The sequence below is a fragment of the Colossoma macropomum genome, unplaced genomic scaffold (assembly GCF_904425465.1).
Source record: "Colossoma macropomum unplaced genomic scaffold, Colossoma_macropomum, whole genome shotgun sequence".
NCBI lineage: Eukaryota > Metazoa > Chordata > Actinopteri > Characiformes > Serrasalmidae > Colossoma > Colossoma macropomum.
Genome location: NW_023494788.1, coordinates 3349450 through 3374402, shown reverse-complemented (window position 1 = coordinate 3374402; position 24953 = coordinate 3349450). Strand labels below are relative to the sequence as shown.

The 24953-nt window shown below is 39.1% G+C and overlaps 2 protein-coding genes across 2 annotated transcripts in view; one reads left to right on the top strand and one right to left on the bottom strand.

Moving 5' to 3' along the window:
• mapk8ip1a (mitogen-activated protein kinase 8 interacting protein 1a) overlaps window positions 1-12871 on the top strand; it is a 43225-nt gene extending 30354 nt beyond the window's left edge. Inside the window, exons 9-12 of the mRNA XM_036568074.1 lie at window positions 1715-1831; window positions 5908-5978; window positions 9432-9530; window positions 11126-12871. Coding sequence (XP_036423967.1) covers window positions 1715-1831; window positions 5908-5978; window positions 9432-9530; window positions 11126-11198 — 360 coding nt within the window. The 3' untranslated portion in view covers window positions 11199-12871. The remainder of the gene's footprint in view (window positions 1-1714; window positions 1832-5907; window positions 5979-9431; window positions 9531-11125) is intronic.
• A 2419-nt stretch (window positions 12872-15290) lies between these two features.
• On the bottom strand, window positions 15291-24927 carry cunh11orf49 (chromosome unknown C11orf49 homolog). Its single transcript, XM_036567779.1, has 10 exons — window positions 24842-24927; window positions 23176-23330; window positions 22979-23081; window positions 20563-20693; window positions 20402-20486; window positions 20200-20285; window positions 19380-19575; window positions 17846-17955; window positions 17644-17707; window positions 15291-16149 (listed from the first exon to the last, which is right to left on the bottom strand). The coding sequence occupies exons 2-10, from the start codon at window positions 23222-23224 to the stop codon at window positions 15984-15986; spliced, it is 990 nt and encodes a 329-aa protein (XP_036423672.1). The 5' UTR covers window positions 23225-23330; window positions 24842-24927; the 3' UTR covers window positions 15291-15983.
• Between the last annotated feature and the right edge of the window lie 26 nt (window positions 24928-24953).

Sequence of the window (24953 nt, the reverse complement as noted above, 5' to 3'; positions counted from 1 at the left end):
TCATTGTCCATTTTATCAGCTCCACTTACTATATAGGTGCACTTTGTAGTTCTACAGTTACAGACTGTAGTCCATCTGTTTCTCTGCATACTTTGTTAGCCCCCTTTTACCCTGTTCTTCAGTGGTCAGGACCCCCATGGACCCTCACAGAGCTGGTACTCTTTGGGTGGTGGATCATTCTCAGCACTGCAGTAACACTGATGTGGTGGTGGTGTGTTAGTGTGTTGTGCTGGTCTGAGTGGATCAGACACAGCAGTGCTGCTGGAGTCTTTAAACACCTCAGTGTCACTGCTGGACTGAGAATAGTCCACCAACCAAAAATATCCAGCCAACAGCGTCCTGTGGGCAGCATCCTGTGACCACTGATGAAGGACTAGAGGATGACCAACACAAACTGTGCAGCACCAGATGAGCTATCGTCTCTGACTTTACATCTACAAGGTGGACCGACAAGGTGGGAGTATCTAATAGAGTGGACAGTGAGTGGACACAGTGTTTAAAAACTCCAGCAGCACTGCTGTGTCGTACCAGCGCAACACACACTAACACACCACCACCACGTCAGTGTTACTGCAGTGCTGAGAATGATCCACCACCCAAAGAGTACCAGCTCTGTGAGGGTCCATGGGGGTCCTGACCACTGAAGAACAGGGTAAAAGGGGGCTAACAAAGTATGCAGAGAAACAGATGGACTACAGTCTGTAACTGTAGAACTACAAAGTGCACCTATATAGTAAGTGGAGCTGATAAAATGGACAATGAGCATAGAAACAAGGAGGTGGTCATAATGTTATGCCTGATCAGTGTATAATACAGCATTAAACACATTACACAGCAGTATATTCTTGCACTGATGTCAACTAGAGGAGGAAAGGGGAACCCTGAGACAGGATCCTTTCAAGGTTTCTTCCTCCTGCTCTCAGAGAGTTCTGGTGCCAATCTATTACTATTTACAACATACTGGTCTTAAGTCTCGTTTTCTGTCTGCATAGTGATGTAGCAAAGTAGAGTATTTCACATTTTACTCCAAATTGCATAAAATACAAGTTTTACCCTTCACCCTCCCAGACTGATTGTTGTGCTGCTATGATTTAATTGCAGGAAAACAACATAAGTAAACACAAACATTACCTCTGACCGCTACTGAGCAGTCACTCAAGGCAGCAGAGATTAGCTGAGGGGGCTAAAGGAGCTGGAAGTGCCAGTTTACAAAATCCTTGTTGCAACACCTCTGACTTCAGAGCCCTCAGTCTCCAGCAGGTCTGGGTTAAGTGCCTTACTCAGCAGCACAATTGCAGCAGTCAGGAGAGCAGCAGAGACATTACAGTTCCTGGAATGGAGCTTGTATAGCCACGCTGAACCTCAGTTGTAAACTCTGATTATGTTCTTTTGCTAGACTAGGTACTAATCTGAACATCTGAAGGAGCACATTAAATAGAAATGCTTAATAAAATAGGTCATTTTAAAACCTTAATTTTTTTCGCTTTTTATTTTTGCGTATGCCAACTATGCTTTACCATTTATGAATAATTAATGACAAATAGACCAGCAGAAATATTCTAGCATTATTAAATCTCATTACGTTAAAAAATGTAATGGTTCTCCTATTAAGTTTGAAGTTTTAAGGTCTTGTTACTACAGAAAAGACCAATATCACAACTGTTTTGCTTAATTATAATCATACAAGGACTTTTTGTGATTGTTCTCATGACAGATTGCCACAAACAGAAGAACAACAATGCAGTTCAGTCCTCCGTCAGCGTGCATCGTAGAGATCAGCATAAGAGGAGTGAAAATCATCGTTCAGGACGACTGTCAGACTTCAGAAGGGGTACGTCTCGCATGCCTGAATCAGTCCTGCACTGCAGTTCATAGTTGAAGCATGCCTATACATAATATGACACATTTGAAGTGTTTCATTAACACATCTGTCGGGACCTGTTTGTCAGCAATCAGCGCTCACTTGGCTGTTTAAAAGGCCCTAATCACATTAACCTACACTACAGTCTCACCTAGGCTTGCATCCAATTTCAGCGCTACTATATTAAAGGAATACTTTCATTGAAAAATCAAATTTGCACAATTTTCCACTTAACCCAAATGTAGTCGATCAGCTAAGCCATGTTTGCTGTATAAATTTTGCTTCTTTAGTTTAGCATTAAAGCTGTGAGTCTAACATTGTGAAAAAAAACTAGAAGCCAATAGTCACCCAGATCTTTTTCATGAATACATCCCTAAAACTTCTCTTGAGCAGCTCAGACTGCATCAAGGTCACACAGACTTGTCGATGTGGTTTAGGCCACAGTATAACTTACTCTGAACTATAAAAATAACAGCTACACATGGTGGAGTTGAATGCAGCAGATGTTTTAGACAAGGGGTTCTCAACCCTTTTCACTCCAAGGCCCACCTGTTATATAGCATAGCAGCCCACAGAAAAACTAAAATCAGCTTTTTTTTAAATAGTTTTCTTTTTTTTCTTAATTGCTCACACTGAAAACCTGTGAATTAGGGCCTGAAAAAGATCAGGTCGTCCATTTCACTAAAATTACAGAAACCAAAATTTGCAGTTATGTTAAACATGTTAAAAAAGAGGTCAAAAAGGGGGGAAATGAAAAAAGGTAGATGTAGATGTGGACTGTGATTTGGAGCTGCAGTCCATCGCGGTTTCACTGAAAATACTCTTGTGTCTTTTCCACAGGAGTCACTGTTTGGTCTGGAGTCTCTTTAGTTTTGAGGGTTTTAGTGCCTCATTTGAAATAATCCTCACTCCACTCATGCTTTTAGATCAGCGCCGCTACAATCAATAATAATTACTTAGTATCTGCTTCTTTGTCATTAGTTTATCAAGTTGAGTTTAACTACTCAGGTCGCTGATGCTCAGCCAAAAATCAAACACAGATCTTTGTTATTATTTTATGGCTCCTCTGTTGTTTTTATCAGCTGCAGAAATAAGTCAGACGTTAAAACAGGCAGATTATACTGACAGTACAGTGCTGACGTGCTGGTAGAAGAAGAGGAAAGACAGCTCTATTGATGATTCCCTCGTTTCATCATAAAACGCATCCCACCAGCAGTGAACTGGACAGGGTTTGGTTGGAAGCGGACCGAGACCCACGGGTTTCAGCTGTTTGCTTCGGACCCGAATACAGGTGGAGTGTTCACACACGTCAAAACGGAGCGAACTAAAGATAAAAAGTTTGATAGGTCTGCACTGAACAATGCAGGAGAAACACCGTGAGGAACCTATGCGTCTCTGGCTAACTGCGCTATATGCTGGCAGCTGCATTGTTTTAAACTGATGACGTCTAATTAGCCTGTGACTGCGGGGTTTTTGTTTATACGTCTCTACTGGCCCACTACGAACTACTGTCAGAGATCTTGTAGAGAGGAGAATTTCCACTCTGCAATGTCTTCCAGGGTTCTCAAACGCTAGAGGGCGCTCCCGAGCAATTCCATAATGAATGGGTTGATATGGAGCATTTGAGCAAAATCATAGTTTATAAATGCTGAAACATTTTTCATGTGAAAGAATACAATCATTTCCTGAACACAGAGCAGCATAAAACATATTAACACCGCTGTTATATTTTTAAGAGCTTTTAAACTCGAGTTATAGGAGTTTAAAACGGCGCCTCATGTACGTTCATGACGTCAGTGAGTGCGAACAGCCAATGAGCTGTTCCACTCGCCAACCAATCACACTCTAGCAGTAATGCCACCTTCTGCTGCCCAAAACCCGTTTGCTGTAGAATAAAGGAAACATACAGGTAAGATATCTTTGTTTTTTTAGTGAAATACATCCTTCTACTTTCTAAAATAAAGAAACTTTCTGGGCGAGTGATTAGAAACTATTTTAACCTTTTATTTTTAGCTGTTGAGCTCCATTTACTCCCATTCATTGAGGACTCACTCGTGGGCGCCCTCTGCTGTTTAGCAGTCCTGTTTTTGATATAACGGGGGAAATAGGAAGTGGCCAGGCTCCTCATAAACCAGCTCTGCTCCTGCCTCCCTGCGACTTCAGGCCCACAGACCACTAGAGAGTGCTTCACGGCCCACAGGTTGAGAAACTCTGTTTTAGACAACGGGAATTTTGCACAGTGCCTGTTGTGTTCACTGGCCAGTCTTCAGATGCACAATGAAGTTTGTATGCAGTATGAGTGGGTTGAGAGAAGTTTCATCGATGTATTTATGGAAAAGCTTTGGGTGACTATTGACTTCTAGAGTTTGTTAGCAATGTTAGCCTTGTAGCTCCAGCACTAAACTAAAGAAGCAAACTTTGGACATAAACATGTCTTGGTTTATCGACTGCATGTGATTTAAGTGGTAAATTGTGTAAATTCTTTTTTAATTATTGAACTATTCCTTTAAGGCTCTTAGTACTGTGTTTAGTGACGTAACTGTTCTGGTCACAGTGTTATGTAACAATCAGTCTTAAGGCTGTGCGGTAATCTGCACTGATCCCTTGAGGTCCCCCCTTTAGCCTGTCACCCAGTGGGTGGTCAGTATAAATACAGTGTAATAAATTAAATTATTAGTCCAACTCCTTTTAATTCTGTGCTGTTGTGTGTAATAACATGGGGCATTTCCCCCCAAGCTCTATATCGCCAAGATATTCTAAGGGCCTTTTTAGCCTGTATTCAGAATTTTATAGCAGGACTGATGATCCATGATCAAGTTTCTTCTTGTACTCACTGACTTATGTTTAGCCAAACAACTAATGAAAACTCTGGGATGCTTTAAGTCCGTTAATAATTACATTCAGCACAAAGTTCTATGAGGTACAACTAAAAAAATCTATTTTGTTATTTTATTGCTGTTAATAAAGCAAACGGGAGTATATCGTCACTGTCACCAAAAACACAAGCATCTCATTTTTTTCAGTTTTTATTTCTCTACATGCTTTGAACACATCAGCTGTCCTTTACACTGTGTCGAAATTTCATGATGAATGGACCAACAGAAATGCTCCAAAATTGCCTGTAATAAAATCTCATTACAAGAACTTTATTGTAATGGTATACATTAATAGTTTAGAACATGTTTACCTCCTTTATCTCCTATAAATTTATAATTTTGGAGATACATGTTTTTTTATATACACCGATCAGGCGTAACATGATGACCACCTCCTTGTTTCTACGCTCATTGTCCATTTTATCAGCTCCACTTACTATATAGGTGCACTTTGTAGTTCTACAATTACAGACTGTAGTCCATCTGTTTCTCTGCATACACTGTTAGCCCCCTTTTACCCTGTTCTTCAGTGGTCAGGACCCCCATGGACCCTCACAGAGCAGGTAGTATTTGGGTGGTGGGTCATTCTCAGCACTGCAGTAACACTGACGTGGTAGTGGTTTGTTAGAGTGTGTTGCGCTGGTCTGAGTGGATCAGACACAGCAGTGTGGAGCTGATAAAATGGACAATGAGCGTAGAAACAAGGAGGTGGTCATAATGTTATGCCTGATCGGTGTATCTATATAAAAAAAAACATCACCAGAATTGTAAATTTATAGGAGATAAAGGAGGTAAAAATGTTCTAAACTATTAACATATATATATGTATTATATATATATACATATATATATATATATATATATATATATACATATATATATTAATTAAAATTGTAAGCATTTAGCAAAAGTAATTAGTAACTATGCTGACCAATGAGCCATACATAAACATTCCATTAGAGCTGCGAAATACCAGTCAAAGCAGTTGTTTCCCACGAAGTGTCTGAGTAAGCTAAGCTAAGCTCTTTTCAGCAGTGTAGAAATGTGCTTGCAGCTACAAAGCCCTTTTCTTCACACTGTGATCTGTCATCATGAGGCAGCAAATCCCACAGCTGCAGTTCGATCCCTGATGCTGACCGGTCCATTCCTGGCTTCCTTTTTTTCCCACAGGGTGACAAGTACTGTCACTTCTTTCAGCTGAAAAACATTTCCTTCTGTGGATGCCATCCAAAGAACAGCAAGTGAGTAAAACACTTATGTAGATCTATGCAGATGGGGCCCGTCCCAATCCAGTGACCCTTTCCTTGCCCTTTCTTCCCTTGTACACTTAAATCTAGAGGGACTGTTCCCAGTGGATTACTGGGTTTGGTGCACAGAGGCTTGGGTAATGAGGCTAAAACAGAGTGTGAATTGTAAAGCTGATGCAGACGTTTGAAAATCAGGGTCTTTTTGTCTTAACTACAGATCTGACGGGTCAAGATAAGATTTTCACAAATGTGTACTATAGGAACAAATCTTATCTTAATTTAGAAATCTTGCAGCATCTTATGTCAAGTTAGGAAATCTTAACTCGATCAAAGTCGACAGTCAACCGACCATACCCGCACAGCTGAAACGTAAACATGTAATCAAAGTAATCAAGCTAGTTAGCCAGGCAGCTAATATTAGCTACCATTACTGATGTAAACAAAAAAAGGTCAAATAAAACTAAAGTGTGATAAACTGAGAGTTAAGAATATTGTGGCAGCGCTTCGTGCTGTTTTTCAGAGAGTCGTCGCTCCACAGTTTCAGTTTCATTTCCCAAACACTTTAGCCGAGCGCGCTAACGTTATGCCTCCTAATAGACAGACCCATGCAGCATCTTAAGTTAGGAAATCTTAACTCTGTAACGTGCCAACAAAAGTCAGACGCTCATGGTTTGAAAACACAACAGAGGCTTTACTTCCAGAATCAAAGTCCAGGGTCTTAGTCAAAAAACATGCGTGGGTCAAATTCAAAAAACACAGCAGAAGCACAAGGGTAAACATAACACGATGCTATCAATCAAAAAGGGGCAGGCAAAAGATGTAGTCGAAAAAACAGGCAAAAAGGTCAAAAACATGAATCAGAAGAGTCCAGCAAACAATCCAAAGTGCAGAGCAAAAGGCAGAATAACAAAATAACAGAAGCAATGGTCAAAAACAGGATACAGACAATAGATATAACACTCAGAGGTTCACTAGTGGAAACAACACCTCGCAACTATCCCTAAAGCCCAGGCTTTTAAACTAAACTATGAAAGTCATACGACCCATAACACAGGAGGTACACATCAATATTCAGGAGATCTAGAGTGCTGATAGGAGCACGAGAAACGGTCAAGAGTCATATGATTCCCCAGAGAACTCTGGGCAGTGGAGTCCGAGTTACACTCAGAGTGTGAGGTACGCTCTGCAGTCATGTGAGTCCGGGTTCCTCTGAGAGCTCGATGGATGCGTGACAAACTCGATCAAAGTTGACAATCAGCTGTCATGTCTGCTACCTAGCAACCGACCATGCGCACAGCTGAAACGTAAACATGTAATCAAAATAATCAAAGTTAGTTAGCCAGGCAGCTAACGTTATTAACGTTATAAAATTAAAGTGCGATAAACTTGAAGTTATGAATATTGTGGCAGCGCTTTGCCCACTTCAACTGAGCAAGGGCTTCTTAATGGGCTGATTATTTGGATCAGGTGTGTTTGGAGCAAGGAAAACACTAAAAAGTGCAGGGCACTGGGGCCTCCAGGACCAGGACTGAGAAACACTGCTTTAGCCGAGCGCGCTAACGTTATTCCTCTTAATAAACAGACACACGTTCAGCTCTGTCTCCTCATTATTCTCCACCATCACTGTAATATTTCATCATCAACATTAACACACGAAGGTAATAAGAGGGATGGTGGAGATCGAGTCTGCAGCGTCTGGTGCTTTTAAACTGTTAGAATAAAAGCCTCATAAATCAAAGCACTCGTTCCGATGTGGATTAATGTAACATCATTATGCCAGTTATGCATAGTGAACTATGCTGCCTGTCACTGAATAAAACGATAGAAACAGACGGTTAAAACAGAAGTTAAGACAGCTCTGGTTTATCTTAATGTTAGGACAGTATTTAGGAAATTCAGTCTAGTTAGGATGTTTCTGTAATACTGTTTTCTAATCTGGAGTTATTGATGAGATTATGAAGTTAAGACTGTTGTTCTGTAACCGAAGTTGTCATGGTAACTAAACAGATAAGATTTCAGACTGAAGTTGTCATGGTAACTAAACAGATAAGATTTCAGACTTATGAATTTTCTGTAATACGGCCCCTGATCCGTAACTAATTGATCTGTCCATGCTCCGCCCACAACTATGTTCTTTTACAGCAGCTTTTGCCAGGTTGGACAAGTTTGGACTAAAATCCCATCCAACATAAGGAGAAACTGTAACACAGTTTCTTTAAAGTTGTTGCATAAAGTGCTTCGCTACCAAGCTGGACTATGTTCAGTATGTTGTTGTAGCTAATCAAAAGACTAACGTTAGCTCAATCTCATAACCAAAAAAACTACACTTCCTTTATCTTATCAGTGTGACCTTTCACAAACATACAAAATAAATATATCTTGAAATTCATATGTTAATATTAAATTAATAAAGCTGTCTAAATGTGGGCTATAAAAGTCAAATTTCTACAGTAAAGCTCATTTTTTGCTAGTGTCTATGGAATTTCTAATAGTATCTTAGTGCTAAGCTAACAATAGTGCACTTGGACATATTTTGGGTGTTCTAATTTCTCCCATGCTAACCAATGGGAGAGCTCGCTTGGCTGTTCCTACCTAGATACCACAGGGCAAAAAAGTGGACAATTTTCTTTTGACTGTTTTAAGATTTTCAAACTTTCCATGATTTGTTTCCAACAAAAAATGAAAAATAAAAACAATAAAATAATAGTATTACTAAAATATTTGTATGCTGACTATATTAAATATAATTTTCTTAAAAATTACAGATGTATTTCTCTGAAGGCCTAGGACCCATGTGTCAAACACAAGGCCCGTGACACAGTCCGCAAAATAATTTTAATTGTCTATTCTTATTAGCCTGTTTCACCCTGAGATGTCCCCAGCATGCACTGCAACATGGTGTGTGTTCTGACCCAACAACAATATCTGGGCCAGCAGTTACACAAAAAAGAAAAAATGCCAGGTGTCTAGTTCAAGCAAATAGGCAGTTTAAAAAAAAACTACCTAAAACAATTTATTTTTAACGAAAAATAATATTTAAAATTTATTTTAATAAAATAAATTCTTTTATTTATTTTAATAAAAAATGTATGAATAAAAAAATATTTTTTATTTATTTTTTGAATAAGTATTTAATGCCTATTTTGCTGTTGCAGTTTTTGGCATATTTTGAATAAACAATGGCCAGTTCAGGTCATTGCAAAATGTAAAAATGAAATAAAAACACAGCCCACAGATTCACTGAGATTTTTCAATACGGCCCTTTTAGTGGCTGAGTCTGACACCCCTGGCCTGGAAGGTCCTGAGCATTTGCCGCTGGTGCCAACATTCTACAAATGGTAGCTACGAAGGAACTAAGTGTGGGTGTAGTATGGATTGGTCAGTTAAAGGTTAGGTGTTCTCAAGTCTTCAGTAAATCATGCTGAGTTCTTACATGTTTTGTTCCAGGTATTTTGGACTAATCACCAAACACCCAGCGCACCAGAGGTTCGCCTGCCACGTGTTCTTCTCAGAGGAACATGCCCCACATCTGGCTGCCTCTGTGGGGTAAGCACCAGTGACCTTCAACGCAATCCAGTGAGCTGAAGCTGACACATTAATACTTCAGCCGTGGTTTATAAATGAACTCACAGCTGAGTGAGAACCTCCCAAATAATATCCTATAACATGAAATATCTATTCTGATATAAAAGTGCAGCTTCATACAGTCGTATGCCTGGTCAAATTACAGGTTTTGTTGATTTTCTAAGTGAAAATATGTACACATCCTCTTTGTTATTATATGTTAGAAGAATATTTTATTAAGAAAATAACACATCCTCTACAGAGAATACACTTCAATATGGAATTTTTCTGTAGTTTTTAGTGCACAATTTCTGTTTATTATTATCTATATTATTCTCTATTTATTTATTATTCTGTATGTATGTATGTATATACACCGATCAGGCATAACATTATGACCACCTCCTTGTTTCTACGCTCATTGTCCATTTTATCAGCTCCACTTACTATATAGGTGCACTTTGTAGTTCTACAGTTACAGACTGTAGTCCATCTGTTTCTCTGCATACTTTGTTAGCCCCCTTTTACCCTGTTCTTCAGTGGTCAGGACCCCCATGGACCCTCACAGAGCAGGTACTATTTGGGTGGTGGATCATTCTCAGCACTGCAGTAACACTGACGTGGTGGTGGTGTGTTAGTGTGTGTTGTGGTGCTACGAGTGGATCAGACACAGCAGTGCTGCTGGAGTTTTTAAACACTGAGTCCACTCACTGTCCACTCTATTAGACACTCCTACCTTGTCAGTCCACCTTGTAGATGTAAAGTCAGAGACGATAGCTCATCTGCTGCTGCACAGTTTGTGTTGGTCATCCTCTAGTCTTTCATCAGTGGTCACAGGACGCTGCCCACAGGTCGCTGTTGGCTGGATATTTTTGGTTGGTGGACTATTCTCAGTCCAGCAGTGACACTGGGGTGTTTAAAAACTCCAGCAGCACTGCCGAGTCTGATCCACTCAGACCAGCACAACACACTAACATACCACCACCACATCAGTGTTACTGCAGTGCTGAGAATGATCCACCATCCAAATAGTACCTGCTCTGTGAGGGTCCATGGGGGTCCTGACCACTGAAGAACAGGGTAAAAGGGGGCTAACAAAGTATGCAGAGAAACAGATGGACTACAGTCTGTAACTGTAGAACTACAAAGTGCACCTATATAGTAAGTGGAGCTGATAAAATGGACAATGAGTGTAGAAACAAGGCGGTGGTCATAATGTTATGACTGATTGGTGTATATATTTTTTTCAATTTGTTGAATTCAGCAAGTAAACAGTGTGCTTTAAATTGTGCAGAAGTGTGTTCTCTGATGTGTTAACTTATTTTCACTTAATAAAATATCAATAAAATAGGTTTCCTTTACCAGGGGAGCCCAACCATTTCATCTATAGATCATATTTGGGACTTGGATAATATGCAACTATTGTGGTAGCTTTTCTGGTCAGAACAACTCTGCTTAACTTCTGCCCTTGTATTTATGTACATTTACAGTGGGTGAAATCTGTGTTTTATGGTAGAGGTTGCGTTAGAACCACTAATTATGCCTTTTCATGCTTACTTTTTTGCTGTTTTCAACAGGAAAGCATTTCAGCAATTCTACAAAGAACACATGGAATATTCCTGCCCCACAGAAGACATCTTCCTCGAATGACCTTTGCTCTGTTGCGTCCTTTTGCACTACTGTATACACTACTATATAAGGTGTTGCATGATGGGTTACAAAAATCTCTTGACATGTCATGCTATATTGTTAATGTCTATTTTAGACAAAGCGTAAAATTAAAAAGACACAATATGTGTTAACAAGGCTGTTGCTGGCTTTGAATACCCAGAAAAGGCCCAAAGCTATGCCGACTGTCCGAGGCTGACGTGTCCACCTGGATTTTAAAAGGCACTACATATATTTTGAGGGCATTGTAAGTTACTTGAGACCAGTACGATGCTCTTTATTCATCTGTTCGAAGCACAATGCAGAATTTATGCAGAGAAAATAAAAATAACTGAAATATGTAAACACCGAAACCATAAATCAAGGCCCTTTTGTGATTTTTATCCAGTAATGAACCAAATTTGCAGTGGCCTAAGATGCAGTTAAAGCTTAGTGTACTGAGTATAACTCTGAATCACGACTCACTTACACCGTTGATTCAAACGCACATCTAGTTTAAGGCAATGGGACATATGCTAGTATGCTAGTAAATGCTATTTAGCTAGTATGCTAGCAGCTTTTATGGCCCTCAGAGTGTCGTTCTGTGTTTCACAGGCAAAAAAACACCAATATCTCTTTCTTTTATCCCCACTGAATGTTGCTGGATCTCATCGTGTTCAAAGTTTATGTGCTTCAGTACTGAAATCTGTGGAACTGTACTACGGCCTAAAGTGCAAAGAGGCCAGATCTCATTGATCTGTCGATTTAAGTATGTAGCCATGACAACCAAATATTTTTCTTTCCCTTTTTATGCAGTGTGTCACATATAGTGCTTTCTGTAAGTAACAGTGGACACAATTTCTGTTGTTTTGTCTCCAGTACATTGGCTATGAAGCAAAACAGCTAGGTTAGCTTTTTTAATTCCCTTATTATTCAGTAACTACATGGAAAACGACTCGTGCCAGCTGAGTTTATTCTAGGTGAAGACTGGAAGCCTAGAACTGCTGGCACATCCTGCTCCTTCAAAGGGTTGAAGTGCCGATTCCCGGCTTTAATTTGAGGGTATTTGCTATACTATAGTGAAATCATTAATAGTCTCTAAACATGAGCACCAAAGAATGTCAGTGTCCGTAAAAAAGAAGGTCATCATGAGGTTGAAAAATCAGAATAAATCAGATGTGCCAAAGAACCTGTTTGGCACACTGTTCAGAAGAATCAGGAACACACTGGTGAGATTAGCAAAGGACCTAGTAGGCCACATTAATGGATGACTGAAGAACCGTTATGAAGAACCGTCCAGGATGTAATCAAAAACGTGTCAAAGACAACAATGAAAAAAAAAAACAAAACAAAAGATGCAGACCACTGGTAACCCTCAAAATATTGCTAAAAAGAACATAAAAGGCCTGTAGAGTTTTGGGGCAGTTTACAGAGATGGAGAGAAGACGAACTCGTACCTCAGTGATGGAACGAGGAAAGTGTGGAGAAATAAAGGAACCATCTCATCTGTGAAACACACAGGGCCTGTTCAGCTGTAGTCACCGATGATGTCACTGCAACATTGTGCTTAGTTGCTCACCCAAAAACATTTTACTGAAGCAACTTCACTCAATATAGATCAAATCTCCTCAAAGCTGACTTTCTGCACCTTAAAGGGGAATTCCACCTGTTTTTAAAATCTGAGCATAATTCAGTGATTGAGATGTAAACAAAGTCATTCAGAGTGGTTTGGTGTGAAATGGTTCACTGAAAAGAAACTAATTGACTTTCTTTACAGTGGTGGTGACAGGAACCAGGGGTCACGACACAAATATAGCCATTTTATTTACTATCCAAAACCACCAGTGAACCTACACGAGTCTTCTGAGTTTTTGTATCAAAATAAACCTTGTATGTCCAAAATCGTAACTTTATGGGAGAAGAAAAAAACATTAACTTATAATGAAAGTCAGTGTCACTTTTTCAGTGTAACTTTCGTGCATTTCTGTTGGTCCGTTCATCATAGAAAATGTAACATAACGCGACGCATAGCATGAATTTTCAAATTATACAAAGAAGTAGAAAAATGACAGAAACAGAGAAGCACAGTTTTTGTGTGACAGCGATGATAGGTAATATTGAACATGGTTAAATAGTGGTTAATCTGAAAAAAAAAATGTTTTCTTTGGGACTATTTGCGATACAGCACCCTGTATGTACCTCTCCACCATGAATGGCTTAAAAAAATCACCACCACTGTGAACAATTCTGACAAGTTTCTCTAAAACGGAGCATTTCACACTCAACCACTCTGAATGACTTTCAAGTTTTACATTTTAACCACTTAAATACGCAGAAATTTTGAAAAATTAGTGGATTCTTCCTTTTTAACCTGGTTATCACTGTCACTGTTTCACACCCAATGCACTGGGGTACAGGGCCACAACACAAACTGTGTCACCAAATGCTGTACTTACAAACTGCACTCTACGCTACAAGCATAGAATAATCTTCTGAAGATGAAATATTTTCTTTTAAATGATATTATTTAAGAATCATAGTAAATAAAACATATTTAAATGGAGGGTGATGTACAGTGTTGAAAATAGTACAAAAAAAAGAAAAATCCCTCTTATCATGATGGAATATGGTGAATATGTTATTTATACAGGACGTGTACTGAGTGTCCTCCAAAGCGGATGGTGGATCATCACTGCTAAACCTTACACAGGTTTGATCTCCTCTTGTGGTTCTGACTGTAGATCACATGGTAATGAACTAGAGCCAATCAGGATCTGGAAACCTGAACTCATTCATTTTTAATCTTTTGGAATGATGGACCTTTACCAGCATGCGCTTTATTGAACTCGAGCTTGACCATGAAGAGTGTGCAATATTTAACCCTTGGAGTGGGGTTTTTGGAATAGACCCAGAATTCTCACTGTAGTTCAGGAATGTAATACGATTTCCTGCATTGAATTTGCTCGATTCAAGTGTGTACAAGATTTCCACATGAATAATGAGTCATTTTAATTTTATTCTTGTGAAAATGATGCACTCATTTGAATCAAGCCAATTCAGTGACCTTTTCCAGTGTGTCAACTAAAGAATTGACTGCAAATGTGAAATCACATGAGAAACTATGCCAGTACTCATCAAAGGGTTGAAGGGGAATTCCATCACTTTTGCAAAATTTTAGCATAAATTAGTGGTTGAGATGTAAACAGAGTGATTCAGAGTGGTTTGGTGTGAAATGGTTCAGATGTCTTTACGGTGGTGGTGATAGGAACCAGGGATCGCCATGACTACAACACAAATATCGCTATTTTATTTACTATCAAACCACCAGTGAACCTACACAAGTTTTATATGGAATGATAATGATGGTAAAATAGTGGTAAACCTTAAAAAATAAATTTTCTTTGGGGATTATTTTGCCTCACAGCACCCTGCATGTACCACTCTGCCAAAAATGTTTTAGGCCAACCATAAAATGTATTAACTTCATGTAAGAACTTTCTGTGAAGCTTTTAGAAGCAGTAAACTCAATTCTGACTCGGTAAGTTTCTCTAGAATGAAGCATTTCACATCAAACCGCTCTGAATGACTTGAATTTGAAAAATTGGAATGCTGGAATTCCCCTTTGAAAACAAGATCATCTAACTCACCTGATAATGAGTTAAATCCTGAAAGAGATCAGCGTGAGAGAAAGCGACAGAGTTGTGAAAGGTGTGGAGATCATGAGTTTATAGCTGTTCTTTATGAGGGGTGGTAAGGTTTGGACCACAGGTGTCTTCAGATCAATCCTGCGAAATCACAAGTTGTGCCTATTCTTTTTGTTTGTTGTGATTATTGTAAATCGTCTTTTTTTATTTTGGATGATCTTGACTGTACTATGGAACTCGTAGAATTAAATTCTGTTTGTAAATATACTGTCCTGCTGTTTGATTTGCAGTTTGCAATGTCATGGTCACATGGTAGCAGTCAAAGGAATCAATAGCAGTATCTACAAATAGCTCCTCAGTCTATTTATATCAGCTGCGTACAGCAAATGGATAATGGTATTTTTCCTGAGTGTAGAGTTTCACTTAAAATTAATGAAAGGAAAAATATGGGTAGTAGGCATCTATTGGGTTTAATTTTATGTGCATTAACAAAATGAGCAATAAATAGCGCTTAAACAAAGCATACAGTGATATAAAATTGTGGTGGTGTGAATCTCAGAAATTCAGAAACATCTATTTCAGACACACTTTACTGTCTGGAAAAATAAAATAGTATATACACTGCCATCAAACATTTTAGGACACTTCTTAATTTTCTGAGGGGAAATTCCACCTCATTTTTCATATTTTTCAGTTCAGTGGTCATTACTAGCAATTTGGTGTGAAATGGTTGATTTCTTTACAGTGGTGGTGATAGGAACCAGGAGTCACCATGACTACAACACAAATATAGCCATTTTATTTACTATGCGAAACCACCAGTGAACCTACACATGTCTTCTGAGTTTTTATATATTTTGATTTTAGTCTTTAGTCTTTAGTATTTTCAAGACTATTGATAAAGCAACATCTCAGACATCAAGCATATTCATCACCATTTCTGTGATGTAGCTTTTACAGCCATTAAACTCTTCAGACGTCTGGTTCCTATCACCACCACTGTAAGCAACTCTGACTCGGTAAGTTTCTCTAGAGCAGAGCAGAGCAGAAAGTGTGAAATAGTGAAATAATGGTGGGATTCCTCTTTAAAAAAACAAGAAAAATACCTGCTACTGTTTAATAATCATAATCACTAATTTCTTTGTCAGTTCTCAGAGGAGTCGGTCTCCTCAGTGGAGCCGTCGCTCTCCATCTCGATCCTGCGCCGCTGGTGTAGAGATTTGCGGGGCGAGGCCTTTTTGGGTGGCTCCTTCAGTCCGGCTGCGCTGCTGCTGCTGTTGGACGTGGGGCTGATGGCCACCTGGGCTACACTGCAGAACACACCACAACAACACACTTAAATACTGTATGCACCAAGTCTATATACACTAAGCAGGTGCTGAAACAGTTTCCTCCCTACTTTACACTTCCTCCCTACTTACCTTAATTTTAAATCTGGCACACTGGAGTCACCGACTGTTTTTAAAGGACCCATATCATGCACTTTTCAAAAACAATTGCTGTTTTAATTTGAACTTTTATTAAGTGCATCTAACATTCTTTGAAGCTCAATGAACTAAAAATTTAAGACAGCCTGATAACTAACTTTTTTAATTAAACCTCTATTTTTTTACAGTGTGGAAAACCAGATTTTCCTCACTTTTTGGAATAAAAGAATTTGATGTATGTAATTGTTGGTGTAAAAAATAAAATGCAAGAAAATATTGGTTACTGACCCAATCCACGAGCCCTACACTAGTGAGAAAGGGACGCATGAGAAATTAAACAGGGAATCGATTCAGCACAGTACAGTAGTCAAAGGTCTGTGTATTTAATATGTTTGGCTAAAAAGAAATGTGTTATATTCAGTGTTCAATATGTTATGTGTGACGTTCTATGTAGAGAAATAAAGGTTTTGGATTCAACAGGTTAAGACTAACATCTTAACATTAGGTAGGTAGGTAGATAGGTAGATAGATAGATAGATAGATAGATAGCTAGATAGATAGATAGATAGATTGAACTTTATTGATCCCCGAAGGGAAATTGCAGTATTACAGTAGCAAGACATATAATTGCACATAAACTTACATATATTAGGCAGAAATAAAATAGGAATAAAAACAGACATAAATTAGGCAGAACCAGATAAATAGACTTAAATTAAGTAAACTATAAGAGACTAGGAATAAAAGTATATCTATTGCATATTTACATAGCATATAAGACAGATTTGGTGTATTTACACGAGAGCAGGTATTGATCTAAGTGGTATGAGGTAGTTACAACAAAATGAATATGAGCATAACTGTGAATATCAGCAGTGTTTACAGTCTAGAGTGCATAGTGAAAGTGTCATTACAGCAGCAGGTTATGATATATTACACAGTGTATTAACAGGAGAGGTGATATAGTGATGTGGTTCAGCTCAGTTCAGGCAGCAGGAGATCAGCACCCTCTCTATGGAAGGCTTATACAGACTAATGTTGCTCGATGAATAAATTATATTATTTCACATTATTAGATTGTAGTTATCCTTAATTTGATGACGGCCATTATTATCACTACGCACTAATTACCTGCCCCCATCATTAGAACTGTCCGGTTTAATTCAGCTCATTTTGGGTGATGATGTGCTGGTTCGGGACTCAAAACGTGAGTATGTGGTTCGAGCTGGGTCAGAATTTCATCCGCCTCGGGTCATGGTTCAGCCTCAGACGTTGTGCTCTGGGTCAGGTCAAACTCAGAGCCAGAGTCAAAGCCATGCTTGAGTTGTTTATGATTATGCTAACATACAATAACAACAAACAAACAAAACCACTCACAGCCTCTCCAGCTCCTGATCCATCTCCGGGTCTATGAGTAGGTCCGATCTGTTCGGAAGGGCCCCTGGGAATAAAAAGGAGAATAACAACTCTAAGCTGGAGTCTATTTTAGATCATATTTGCTTTATAAGACACTGATGCTGTGAAGCTGGATCATGTTGGTATGACTAATGGATCAGTAGTAGAGCTCTACAGGCCTCACCGATGTCCTGGCTGATTCCCTCATGCTTGGCCAAAGCCATCAGGAAGCTGTAGTAGGACAGTCGCGGGTTGCTCTCTCGAACCTCCTTAATGGCAGAGATGGAGGGATGTCTAAAGAAACAGTGGATCAATAACAATCTCCTGTTAACCCCCACAGATATACATCCCCGAGTCTGACGCACACGTCACTGATTTGATAAACAAACATTACGAGCTGCTGGTTTACTTCTGTGAATCTGTAATGTTTAACAGTATCTGTATTGTTTAATATTCTTTATAGTCACTAGACCTGAAGTAAGCTTAGCACTGTACTACATAAATAGTTTTATAATAATTTTATTGTGACCTCTAGCTCATTGAAACAAGTTTAGAAAAGATTCTAAACATTTCATCCGTGCCACATTTTTATTCATAAGTAGCAGATATTATGATTTGACTTTGATTCAAAATTGAAATTATTGAGAAAAAAACATTAACACAGTTAAATGTGCTGAAGCTGCAAATGCAGAATGCAAATGAAATGTAAATGCAATTCATGTAACTAACATGTATGTGTGTAATTACATCAAAATTGTGTAGCCATATGACAGTGAGTGCGTTTACACGCACTTAATAATCCAATAACTGCAGAAAATAAGATTTTGTCAGTAATCCGATCAACGCATTTACATGCACTTGAGTAATCAGATAATAGGGAAACTCCGGGTCTGCATGAGCCAGGCAGTAATCAGATTTCTGCTTTGCAACCAGCCAATAAACTCATAGAAGAAGACATGATGTAAACGTAATGTAAAACTCAAACTTCACGCTGTGGCTTTTTTTTTTTTTAACGTTGTGACACTTTACCTGAAAATATGAACATACATCATCTAGAAAATGAAGAATATTTAAATCCTTCATTTCATCAAGCATGTATTTGGTTTCAGCATCGCTCCAAAGTGTTTTGTGACGCTGCTCGCTTATTTGCGGTATTGCCATCTGCAGACTTAGAAATCCGAAAGAAATCAGAGTAAGAGTTTATATACACTGAGAAATCTGATCACTGAGCTAAAATCCAGCTCTTTTTATCAGATTTCTTAATCGGATTTCTAGACCTTACTCCAGTCTAAGAAATCAGTGTGCTGTTTACATGACCATTTGAATAATCAGATAACTGCAGAAATCTGATTATGATCAGATTATTGAGTGCATGTAAACGCTCTCAGCAGTAACTCTAGGTTATCGGTTTAGAACTATTAGCTAATTTGATTAGCTGCAGTTGGTCCTTCTAAAATAAGAAAGTCAGCGTTTTACTGAATTGCTAGTTTGTATTATTTTCTCCATCTGCAATAAAATGAAACCCCGAACAGTGATTTCAGTATTTAAATGCTGGCACCTCGAACGATTAACCGAGCACATCCGTTGCATAAACTGAGACAACAACAGTTACCAGAGGGTGTGCACCAATTTCATGACTAATTCCAATGAATGAACCTGGCCAATTAAATGATTCTGACTCTGATCTAAAACTTTAACAGTGTAGGAGAGGGTCTTACTTGTGTTTGAAGCGCTCACAGAGACCCTTGATGCACTCAAGGAAAACGGATGAGTCCACCCCCTCCTGCGTGTCCGTCTCCTCACTGGCCGTGCTGGACAGCGGCTCCGCTGAAGAGGACGTTGGGACGATGACCGTGTTTGGGTTCTTCCCCTCCAGCAGGTCCTCATAAATCACCAACACACTCTCCAGGAACTCTGTCAGAGACACATTCGGATTAAATATGATGCTCCTTAAAGCGACAGTTTAGCCAAAAATTGCTTTTTTTTGCAGTGGGCTGGTTTCCCACCCGCTCCCACACACAACACTGAAAATTAGTCCCGTGCTGCAAGATACTGTGGCGGGTCCCACGGGTCCAGTGGGAGTGCAGACCTCTAGCTTGTAGTCACTAATTAGCATGATCCCACCAACTACAATTCAATACAATAACTTTCTATACTTTGAATACTTTCAGTTATGTGAGCTAGCACCAGGTTGACATTGTGATTTGCCTGCATCTGCAGTGTGCTGAATGAATAAAAACAAAGATAATGTTAATGAAGCTGTAAAGTTCTCTTTTCTGTTTTTAATCCAATAAATATTTGGTGTTCAGATAGTAATGAGTGCTTTTAACTTTTTGCCATAGTTTCTTCTGGTATCGGACGTGATATTACACTTATTTTAAATACAAAAAAGTCAATATTCTGGTATCGTAACAACCCTATTTTGGGCTATTTTCACCAAACCATTCCTTAAAGAGCCAAAGAGCACAAACATAATCAGTTTAACATAAAGAGTTTCACACAACATAAAAATGCTTTAACATACTCTAATGGCTTTACCTTCATAGTAGAACTGGATTTGGAAAGAGTAGATGAAATCCGATAGGGACATTAGACAGTCCATAGCATCATCCATGAGAACAATCCTTACAGAGACAGAACAACCACAGAAATATGACTGTCTAGTGTGAGAATTTGACTGCCAGAGGGAAAATCAACATAAAGCGGAGAAAAAAGTGCAGTTTAAAATGCATTTTGTTACCTGGCTGTGTTCTGCACCATTTCTGCAGGAAAGTCTGGGCACAGAAGCTGAAGCAGCGAACTGTATTCCAGCACTGTCAGCAAATCTGTAAAGAGGAGGCCACATTATTCCACATCTAGGCCTGTGTGAGAACGAATAAGTATAGACACATGAACACTTACCTCCATTTTTTCCAATCTGTCTGAAGCACTTCCAGAAGATGTGGATGAAGGAAGCTCTGTTGTGTGGTGTAGCTTTAATGTAGCTGAATTCTCTGAAAAGGACGTGATTTCCATTCTTCACACTGGTAAAGCTAAACAAAATAAAGAAGGGCTACACATTAGAAGTGATCTTAGGGCACGAGGTGGGTAGGAGCCAGTTCCAATTACTCTGCTCTGTGTGCTTAAAGGGCCAATATGATACATTTTTGTTCAATTTTATTTTTTTCCTGATATCCTCTCAGGAGCTTCTGTGTGTTTATGTACACTGTTAAAAAAGATGGTTCTTCAATGGTTCTTTAGTATGAAAAGATTCTATATGGAACCATGAACACTGTAAGAACCCTTTGCATGATTAACCCTTGTTGTGTTCAGGTCTAAAGCACTCATTTTCAATGTTTGCAAAAATGACCCATTTTCAGTCTTCACTCTGTTCACCCCCCACACATTTATATTGCACATGTGGTGTTGGGTGAACCTGCGGGGAACAAAAATGTGGAGGTGCTGTGTCCTTCACTCTGTTTTCCTCCTACATGGCCTGCTGTTAGTGTGTGTGTGTGTGTGTTTGTATATGTGTGTGTGTGTGTGGGTGGACAACATGGACAGGCTGCTGACTGGCTACAGCTGCTAAAGGAGAACCCTACGCTGGACATGCATGATATTTTAAACATCTGGTATTTTTACATAAATTGTTATGGCTATATTGATAAAAAATAATGTGGCGGGTCACCTGACCACTGAGTAACAAACACATCACAAGGGTTAAAGCGTCCTTTGCATCATGAAAAGGTTCTTCACATTGATGGAGAAAGTGTCGTATATGGTTCTATATTTTGAAAAGGGTTCTATATATCACCAAAAAAGGTTTCCACTATTGTGACAAGCCAAAGCCATTTTTTTGGTATAATACAGTGTACCACAAAAGGATCATTATTCATTTTTTGCATTAACATTTCCTCTCTTTATGCCTCAGAATAAAACAGGCTTTTTTGGTTACTGTGTCTTTAAGAGAGATGTATGTAATTGTTGTCTGCTCTGATTAGCTGTGTTGTATTGTGACTTGTTCAAAAAGCAGTCTAGGCCGAATCACTCCATACTAAGTTCAACGTGAATGGTCGAGGCTACACTGCTGTAGGCTGGACAGGGAGATCAATGCAAATACGTTAGTTTTCATGACATCACAAAAACAATTAATTCAAAATGGGCTATTTTTGCAGCTTAGTAGTGGACTGTGGAGTGAATGGTATGTTGAGAAACTTTAATAATGTGTATATACTACAGCAACCTCTTTTATTATCTAAAAAAGTGAGGAAAATTTATTTTACATGAAAAGAGTCCTTTAAATAAATCTGTACTTTGAGTATTTACAGATGATACCACTTTCACTTTTCACTATACTGAGTAATCTACTTTCTAATTTAGCCATTCACATTTAGCAACCAATAGCTGTTTTGGGTTTAATGTCATTCTGTGGGTGTTGGTTCTGTTCCTGGACTGTTTCACTAAGCTCCTGCTACAGATCTACACCGACCAGCCATAACATTAAAACCACCGCCTTGTTCCTGCACTCATTGTCCGTTATTCGGCACTCGTTCCCACGCCTTACTGAGTTGTTGCCACTCATTAGAATCTCATTCCTACAAAGCCCTGCTGGTGACATCCCATTTAAATAAAAATGTTGCGTGGCCACGCCTTATTAACGAGTGGGCACGTGAGCCTAATGCATGGCCACAACTTAGTAAGGAGTGGGAATGAGATAATTAAGTCATGGCCACAACTTAGTAAGGCTTGGGAATGAGATCATGCCTTGTTATGTCATGGCCATGCATTAGGATTTCGCTCCCATGCCGTACTAAATCGTGGCCACGCATTAGGATCTCGTTCCCACACCTTACTAAGTCATGGCCACTCATTAGGATCTCGTTCCCATGCCTTACTAAGTTGTGGCAAGCATTAGGATCTTGTTCCCATGCCTTAAAAAGTCATGGCCACAACTTAATTATTTTGTTCCCACACCTTACTAAGTCGTGGCCACGCATTACTTTTATTTATGCAGGACGTCACCAGCGGGGCTCCGTACGTTCCTATGCATTAATACAAAGTGGTCACGCATTATTTTTATTAATCTTGTAATAACTTGATCATGACTTTATTATCCTGTGATCTCCAGATAACAAAAGCTGTTATCTCAAGATCACGACTTAATTATCTTGTGATCTCAACAACAAAAGTTGTTATCTCGAGATCACGACTTATTTATCAGGTGATCCCACGATAACAGTCCAAAAGAAAATTATAGCCACCTCATGGCCTCACCGGACTTTCATAGATAACAGTGATAACAGTGAGAAATGCCATGTATTTGTCCAAGTCAACTCACTATTCTGCAAAATAGCGGACGATGCCGAACTGGGTGTACTCCTCTCGGTGCTCCAGCAGCTGCGTGACCGCATCACTGAGGTAGAAGAGCGCATTGGTCTCGGCTGAGATGCAGAATATTTACACATGGATTAATAATCATAAAGGTCACATTTGCAGGTAAACGTTGTGAGTGAATCAGAAGAGACCATGACGTACCTAAATAGTCGTCTGTTGGCAGAGTAAACCGGTCTGTGTTCATTTTCATCGTCGCCAGGTTACAGCCATACTGTTTTTACTTCCCACCCATATTCCGGCAAGCTCCGCCCTGCTGCGCTGGAATTGGCTAACGGTTCACACGTATGGATCCAACACTTTCAAGGCAAAAAAACGTTTTTTTTTATTACTATTTTTATCATTTATATTTTATATGTATATTTAAAACCACATAAGTGTCATAAATGGACCTTAGTATGATTAGTCAAAACAGGACCAGTGTGATACGGGCCCTTTAAATGGTCTATCTGTCTGCGTGCTGTAATCTGTGTTAAAATGTCATCTAAATGGGAAGAAGAGAATAACACCAAATTCATTTTCATGGTTCAGAAATACTTCAGAAGTCTAAATGTAGACTGAATGACTGGTTACCAGTAAAAGCTCACGATTTACCATTAATAAAGATAATACTGATTTAATCAGCTGACAGGGGAATGCATGTGCTTTAGCATACATCTGGTTATTATTTATTTTTAATGCATTTTTATTGCAGTGTTTTCTATAATTACTACTCCACCCTCCAACACCTCTGTGCCCGTCGACGTGTATGAACTACTAGCCAATCCCAGTGCAGGAAGGCGGGGCTTGTCGGAAAACAGGTGGGGACTGCAGAGGCGGGGTCAAGTGCGAACTTAAGCGACTTCTGGTGGTCAGTCTCGGACACTGAAAAATCCCATTTTTAAAGCAATAGTTCATCGTTTTCACAAAAGTGCCCCAGTGCTCAGAGTTATTAAACGTTTCTGTCAGCAATTAATTGCTTTAATTAATATAATATTGGTGTATTGACAGCTGGGAAAACACTACAATATGCAGGGCAGCGGATCTATAACAGAAGGAATGGAAAACACTGAGCTATGACTAGATTACTGGCTCCAGACTATTCTCTACACAGTTCGGGATTTCCTGTTCTAACACACTGGACCCAGAGTTCATAAAAATAAAGATCAAATCTAATAATTAATGTGTTAGAGCAGAGAAATTGTGCATGATGTTTCTTGAGAAATAGAAAGTTTAACTAGATATTTCCAACCTGCAGATAGATAGATAGATAGATAGATAGATAGATAGATAGATAGATAAACAAGCTAACAGACAGACATACAGGTATATAGACAGACAGGCAGACAGAAAGACAGACAGATAGCTAGCTAGATAGACAGATAAACAAACTAACAGACATACAGATATATATACAGATGGACAGACAGACAGATAGATAGATAGATAGATAGATAGATAGATAGATAGATAGACAAGCTAACAGATAGACATACAGGTGTAGAGACAGACAGGCAGACAGAAAGACAGACAGATAGCTAGCTTGATAGATAAACAAACTAACAGACATACAAATATATAGACAGATGGACAGACAGAAATACAGACAGACACATAGCTAGCTTGCTAGATAGATAGATAAACAAACTAACAGATAGACATACAGGTATATAGACAGACAGGCAGATAGCTAGCTTGCTAGATAGATAAACAAACTAACAGACATACAGATATATACACAGACTGACAGACAGAAAGACAGACAGATAACTAGCTTGCTTAGATAGATAGATAGATAGATAGACAGTCAGACAGTCAGACAAGCCCTTACTGGCTGTATAATCGCTACGTTTAAGCACTAAACTGTGTAATTCAGAGCCCCAGGCTCAGGGCTGTGTCTCCGGCCTGCTCCCTCCGGCGCCTGCGCGCTGTCCGCGGCTCCT